This window comes from Belonocnema kinseyi, chromosome 7 (assembly GCF_010883055.1).
Source record: "Belonocnema kinseyi isolate 2016_QV_RU_SX_M_011 chromosome 7, B_treatae_v1, whole genome shotgun sequence".
Classification (NCBI taxonomy): domain Eukaryota; kingdom Metazoa; phylum Arthropoda; class Insecta; order Hymenoptera; family Cynipidae; genus Belonocnema; species Belonocnema kinseyi.
The window spans coordinates 881,553-889,331 of NC_046663.1; the positions used below are offsets into that span (position 1 = coordinate 881,553).

The 7,779-nt window shown below is 30.7% G+C and overlaps 1 protein-coding gene across 3 annotated transcripts in view; it reads right to left on the reverse strand.

Moving 5' to 3' along the window:
- Nucleotides 1-6: 6 nt before the first annotated feature.
- LOC117177447 overlaps nucleotides 7-7,779 on the reverse strand; it is an 18,563-nt gene continuing 10,790 nt past the window's right edge. For all 3 annotated transcript variants that reach the window (XM_033368140.1, XM_033368142.1, XM_033368141.1), the window contains 4 exons: nucleotides 1,511-1,546; nucleotides 1,341-1,373; nucleotides 1,131-1,228; nucleotides 7-987 (listed from right to left, as the gene is read on the reverse strand). In XM_033368140.1, coding sequence (XP_033224031.1) covers nucleotides 883-987; nucleotides 1,131-1,228; nucleotides 1,341-1,373; nucleotides 1,511-1,546 — 272 coding nt within the window. In that variant the 3' untranslated portion in view covers nucleotides 7-882. The remainder of the gene's footprint in view (nucleotides 988-1,130; nucleotides 1,229-1,340; nucleotides 1,374-1,510; nucleotides 1,547-7,779) is intronic.

Below are 7,779 nucleotides of genomic sequence, written 5' to 3' on the forward strand. Positions count from 1 at the left end.
TCAAGTAATAAACGTTATTTTCTTAGAAATTTAGATTTCGCGCTCTTTGGCTTTAACGAGATAATTTGATCGTTTTTGATTTCCTACTTATATGAGCTGTTAGACAGCTCAGCCGTATTTGATACGTGGCTCGACCGACAGTGAAATTTATAATTATTTAATTCTTCTTTTTACAAATTACAATCGCCCTATTTATTAACTTTAATAACGTTATTACTTTAAAAGTTCAAGACTTGACGGAATATTAACTGATCTAAAGAAATATTTTGTGCTCTTGTACAATTCATTTCAATTATTCCGTTTATAAGAGAATTAAATCTACAATAAAAAAATGTCAGAATAAAAATGGATATTTTCTCTAAAACTACATTATATGTAGTAAGAAATAAGATAACCCAATATTGAGAATAAATTCAAAATGCCTAAAAGAAAAGAATAAATCTTTTTAAAACACACTCATTCTAGAGTGAAAAATAGAAGAATTTGCTACCAGAGCAAAATCTCGAATATTGCAGTTGCTAAAATCCTATAGTTTAAGTTCACACTGATTGAAAATTTGAGCTAATTTCCTCCCTCCTGCAATCATACTTTTTATGTATCTAAGTAACCAATTTGCTACATTCTCCTAAGTAATCACGAATGCTTATAATTTAATTCTAATTTAATTCAATTTTAATTTAATTGGTCAGTTGCCAAATGACATAAATTCTAGTAAAAAAATCAAACATTTTTAGTTTCTGCTTGAAGCAATATTTCTGTTACATTGAGTGGAAGAGGACATTTTTTGTTAGTCAGAAACGTTTTCCTATACATTTAAGTGACATCGGATTTTTTTTCCTTTTTCTTTTTTCAGTACTTCTATCTATTGCACACGAATTCTATTCACACTGGAGGATGTTCATCACGGACTTCGGTACTTTCCGTCAATTTTATGAAAGGCAAATCACCGCCGCTCCACATTGAATATAATTGTGACCTTGCACATTCCTGAAACATTTCATTTTTTACATTATATTACATAACATTGTTGATGATTAAAGAAATTAAATTACGGATAAATAATTAATTTAACTGCAAAAAGAAATTCCTATAATTTGAGGGTTGTGAAATTGTTATAAAAATTGATTTACCCCAGCACCGGCACTCTCGGAACCAGATCGACTGTGAGCAGACATACAAGAATCTGTTGATGAACTACTTTTTCTAGATGTGAGCACATCAGTCGTACCTTAAATTAAATAAGAATTAATCCAAGCTCAAATATGCAATTTAAAAAAGAAATCGAATTTTACCATTCAGTGTCAAAAATGAAAAACTTTATGAAAATAAAATTCATTTACCAGCATAATCACTTCCACTGGCTCCGCTGTACTCTAAAAGGTTGTCATTGATTAGTTGACATAATTAAATCATCAAATTAGAGAACATAATATAAATATTGGCAATAGTATTAAAAAATTATATTTTTAACATTTGATATTAATATCATATGTTAACATTGTTTCTTTACCTGAATCTCGGCCACTCTGGTCACTATCGCGATGACCTGAGAACAATATTTTGTATTTTTAAATTGCGGGCATAAACTACCCTCAAACAGGGTAATTTTGGACATGTAAGGTGAATTCGGACACCCCCAAATTTCCTACATTGATAGGATAAATTACTCAAAAACGTTTCAAGAATACGGAGTCAAATCAAACCTTAACTTAAATGTCTTGTGACGTTCGAAAAATCTTTGTTTTTTTTTTAAATTTTCCTATACTATAGCATTTCGTAAATGTTGTGTCAAAATCTTAAATAATTTGCTGGAGCAAAACTCTCTAAGCTATTGACAATGATTTTGTAATAATATTCGCCAAATTTTTTTTTTTTAATTTTGATGCAGGAAATTTGCTTCGTGCAGCTTGATTTAATGATTCAGTGTTAGTTAGAAAAATAAATTTATATCTTCACTTTTTCAAAGTTTAAAACTTTAAACGCGTTTTACTCGAAACTACCATTTTCAAAGTCGGTGCTGACTCTCACTCAAGAGTCATTTTTTTACATTGAGATTTTACGGCTGCTTAATGGCGAAATTTGTCGTGACAAATCGGTATTTTTGCTTCAAATGACCACCAAACATTACAAAAAAAATGACGTGTGGGTAAAAAAAACCTATGTTTGAACTAAATTTATTTGCTTTTTTATTTCCGATTATTCTACGATGAGCTACATTTGCGGCACCGCAAATCATCTTTTTGAAAACGCGTCCTCGATAATGTTCCGTCACCAGCTTATTTTTTAATATTTTTCAACAAAAACTTGACAAAACGTTCTCCGAATGATATATTGTGAGATACGAAATAAGACTATAAATTTACTTTAACCATATCTCTAAAAAAATTCCTTAAAAAATGCTTCCTCCACGGTGCTCCGGAAGCCAATTTAAATGAAATGAAAATGCAGACAAAAATCTGTCTGTGTAGGTTCATTTTATGCATGATGAGAATACAGAATCACTTGATTCCAGACTTTAATTTGCTTATTTAAATTTGCTTATTTAAATTTTGTAAAGCATTTCTAAATTGTAATTTACAAAAACTTGAAATTCTATTCTGAAATGTTTTCCATTCTACTTTAAACGTGTGTACATAACATATCTTTATGAAAGAAGGTGCCTTTGAGCATGGAAATAAAACAAAAAAATAAAGTCAATTTAATCGTTACTATACATAAACCACTCGTAACTGACAATTAATATGGTCCGGACCATTTTAATTGACGCACGCAAATATCTATATTGGTAAGCCAGATAATAAGAAAAACTGTTTAGAGAAAAGTAGTACAGGACATATTTATATAAGTGAGAAACTGCATTTAAAAATGCGAAGATGAAACTTCAACTTTCCTAAATCTTGACGATTATGAAGAGAATATTTGATATGATGTGGAGTTACGTGAATTCTGAACGTTTTTGAACAATTGGTACAACTCCACACTACTTTTTTTGATAGCTTTAAATGCGTTTATGCAAAGCCACAAGAGAAGGCGACCAACTTTTTACATTCTCATCAGAGAAGGTATTATATTTGTGTAAAATTTGACCCTCCTCCTCCCCTCCACGTTTTTGTAAAATGTCCACGTTTTGAGACACTTTTCATCCGAAAAACAGGTTTTTACGAATGCGTCTGTCATGCTGTATACTTGTGTGGGTGTGTGTGTTTCTATCTGTAGATTTTTAGTTTTTCAGCACGATAACTTTCGAATGAATGGACAGATTGGATTGGCCTTTGGTACACTGAAAAAAAGGATTACTGGTACCAAGTGAATTTTACTTGGCTGAAGTAAGTGAAAGTTCTGTTTATTTTCAAAGAAACATTTATTAGAGGCAATTAAATACGACCTGTTGGTCGAAGAGAAATATTTCTTTGAATCAAAGAAATATTAATTTAAGACAAAAAAAATATATTTTACACCAAATTAATGATTCGTTGTTCGAATTGAATGTCGCTTGAAATGGAATGAATCTTTGAAGCACAAAAATATATCCCTTGATTCAAAAAAATATTTCTTTGTCCTGGACCATGCGCGAGTGCAATAAAGTAGTTAGTTCTTCAATTGTAGTACATATTTTTCCAAAATAAGCAACTGGATTCTTTTAACCCAAATTATAATTATCATTGTTATTAATATATATACTTAATTTAAACACAAATCACACAACTTAAAATCTTGATGAACCTCAAACAAACAAATTCAATGAAAAATCCACCTCCAGCAGGAATTGAATTTGGGTCCATCGAGTGTAAAGTCCACAGCGTTGACCACGACGCTAACGTGATATGGAAATTTTAAGGCGGAAAACCGTATTTAAACCTCGCCATTAATGCCAAAGAAATATTTCTTTCAATCAAAAACACGGATATTTAATTTAACGATATATTTCTTTAATCTAAAGAAGTATTCAATTTAAACAAATGACGTCAAATTGTTAAGTTTATGACTTAAGAAAATGATTCCTTCGTTGGAATAAATTTTTATTTGTTATGAATAATTTAATTCTAGTAATCAAATGAAATATTTTCTTCCACTGACGAAATAAGAATTTATGTAAACACAATACCTTTTTCATCTGAATAAATGCTCCATTGTTATAAATGCATGAACCCTTTGTGACAAAAAATATATACTGTAATTTAATTAATATTATTTTTAATAAAATTATTATTTCTTTGATTTAAATAAACATAAATTCTTTATTCAAGAATAGAAAAATTATTGATTCAATCGTGTCCCGAATCTGTTCAAAGAATCAAACTCTTTGAATAAAATATGTATTTCTTTGAACAACAAATCACATTTCAATGAATCTAGACCTTTTGAATTAACGAAATCATTTTCTTAAATGTAAGAAATATGTATTTCAATCAAGAAAATATAGCCAAAGAATTCATATTTTTAGATCAAAAAAAGATATATGCCTGGTTTAAATAAAAATTACTTCTGTTAAAGAATTTTTTCTTGATTCTAAGAAATAGGATTCAAGTAAATTCATTTACTTGGTGCTAAGAATTATTTTTTTTAGTGTATATTCTTTTAGGATCCAAAATAAAGGTTAAATTCGTAAACCAGCCATTTTTTATACAAATTCAAAAAACGAACGTATTTTGAATATTTTTTAGACCACTTTTTTCAAGATTCGAAAATTCTCTGTACTATTATTGATAGTACTAAAAAAAAACTATTTCTCCAAATGAATTTTTTTGATAAAACCAAAATTTACGAAAGTTAGAGCATTTACAAAATTCCAAAACATACACGAAAATGAACATTTTATGCCAAATAACGCACGATTTGAAAAAAAGTCAAAAAATTAAGAATGTTGCTTTTTAAATGCTCTACAAGACTATCATAACAACTTTTTGAATTTTCTTGAAAAATCAAAAATTAAAATTTTGACAGCACACAAAAATAATAGAAAATCAAAAATTAATTTTTTTCATTCAACTATTTCAATTTCACAGTCTTTTAAAGATTCGCGCGACTTATTTAAATAAATAAAAAAAGCGCGCGACTATTGGTTCTCACGCTCGATCTTTGTCCACCGACTTTTTAAAACTAAAGGTGAAAGCATCTACGACAATAATTTGTTGAATGTGAATTATCTTTTGTTAAAGCTCCTTCGGCTTTAACGAACACTTCCCCGAGTTGAAATTTAGACCCTACTTTGAAGTTGCAGCTGCTTATTAGAACCTGCTTTGACGCTATTTAAATTTATAGCCCCTGCTTTAAACTTTTAACTCACAGAGAATGAAACATTTGAGCCTACTTTAAGGCTGCCACACCTCTCTGAAGCTACTTTGAATCTTTAGAGTCTACATTTTTATAACTCAAGTCCCTACTTTGACGCTGTTGAACCTCCCCTTCAATAATGACCCTACATTGAATCTTTTGAGTCTACAATGTTCGAACTTCATGAAAATAAAGTAAAAAGTATTTTTTATTTAGATTACTTGAATTCATTGGTCATCTTAATGACTGAATGCACACTTAATAAACAAAAATATTTAATTCAAGATTTAACCGAATTGTCATTAATTATTTATATATAAATCAATACTTCTTTGAAATGATTAAACACAGAAAAATATTTTCTCTTAACTGAACATGCTGAAAATTTGAGTGAGAATTATATTCATTATGTAAAATTACTAAATATTGTCGATTAATAAGTAATTATAAACATTTTTACCAATAATTAATGAAAGTTTGTGTATTAAATAGTCATGTAGGTGATTGAGAATCACAACAAATTATAAGCATAAAATATTTTCTATCGCTAAAAACTAATTATGATGCTGAACGACTTTCTTAAAAATCTTTGTTTAATAAAGAGATATTTTTATTAAAATTAGCAAGTTTGACATTATATTCATTTACGTAATAAATACCCGTGTAGGAATCTAATCAGGGATCCGGCCGGGTCCCAGCCGGATAGTCCCGTCCTGAATACCGGCCGGGTAATCCGGCCAAAAAGCGGTTAAGAAATGTTGCTTCAGGCGAGAAATTGTTAACTTGTTTTGTCTTTTAAGGCTCATCGTAAGATTACGGTGAACTTTAAAAGTCAAATCAAGTGAACCAATTCTAGCGAGAGAGTTGAAGTAGAATTTTATTCCCTGATGATAGAATCTCATAGCAATTTGGAAGCCACGTGGTGATTTAAGGTTAGGAAGGAAGAAAGTAAAAACTGTATACAAAGACTATATTTCAATTTTAAATAATTATTATTCACGCTCTAAGTGGGGGTTTCAAACTAATTACTGAAATAAGGTTGATTTTAGCACGAGTCTCGATTTTATTTGCGAACTTCGAAGAGCCGACGCGACGTGAGTGCAAGCTCCCATCCTCGTTCCAGGTGCGAAACTGAAAATTACTCAGTGTCTATATGCAGACGACAGACACAGCAGGCGCTATATATGGCGGTAAATTTGAAATTGTACAGGCTAAATATTGTCTGAATATAGAGAAGTTTATGAAAATGGTATCATTTCTATTGTTGCGCATAGCAGAATCGATAACAGTTTAATTTAAAATATTAAATTATTCGAAAAAATTTCATGTTTTTTTTTAAAGAACTTAAAAAAGCTCATTTTTGTTTCACTGATCTAATAAATCTTTAAATTATAATTTTCAAATAATAATTCATATAGCACCCATGATTACGTCTTTGATAATATCACGGCTCTTAAGAAATGTGTAATTTCTACAAAAACATTAACCGGACCAGTGTCCAGCCGGCTTCCGACCATGGAATATAACCAGGGTTGGTCCGACCAGTAACCGGCCGGCTCCCGACTGGGTGATTCGAGAAAAATGTAGCCCGACCGGCTCCCGCCCGGTTCCTGTCCATAAAACCCAGCCAGGTGTAGCCCGTCCGGGATCCGACCAGAAACCTTGTTGTATGGTCAACCGGGGAAATTTCTACACGGTATAACACAGAATCAAATTCAAATATGTAGCCTCAAGTTCTTTTAAAGCATCTAACGTGGAAAACTTCTAAAAAATAAAACCACTCTATATTGAACTCTTCAAAAATCGTTTCAAATATTTAACGACGCAGAAAGTTTAAAAAATGTAATTAATCAATTAATTGTTTTAGATTTAAAAAGATTTTGGACCTTGAATTATTGGACAATTTCTAATGATTTTTATTGAAGACATCCTAACGCGTTCCGTTAACTGAATCGGTTAGGGCGTTAGGCGTTTGGTAAATAATCAGTGCGTGCGTGCGATCTCGGGTTCGCTTCTTAGTACTTGCGGATTTTTCAGTGCACTATGCTTTAGCGTCATAACCAAAAAAAATCGATTAATAATATGTCTAAAAAATAACTGCGAATATCCTTCATATTTATATCACAGATATTATTAAATTTTTTCTGATAAATAACAAAACTTATTTTTATTCGTCCATATTGGTTTGAGATTATAGAGAACCGGCTTTGATGCCACAAGTCCTACAGTAATAGTTTGAGCTTTAAAAGAGATTCTAATTCATCTTAAATACAGATCCTACTTTGACGCTAAACATGGAAAAACGGCCGATTTCGAACACTTTTAGCGTCAAAGTAAGGTCTAAATTACATTGAAATCGCTGATTATTTAGAATCATGCGCATAATAAGCGGGAAATCCCTATTGGACAAAGTAAGTAACGAGATAATTCTAAAAGAATGTGATGCAGAAGAGACGCTAGTAGACACATGGGAAAGAAATCGGTTAAGATGGTTCGGACATGTTG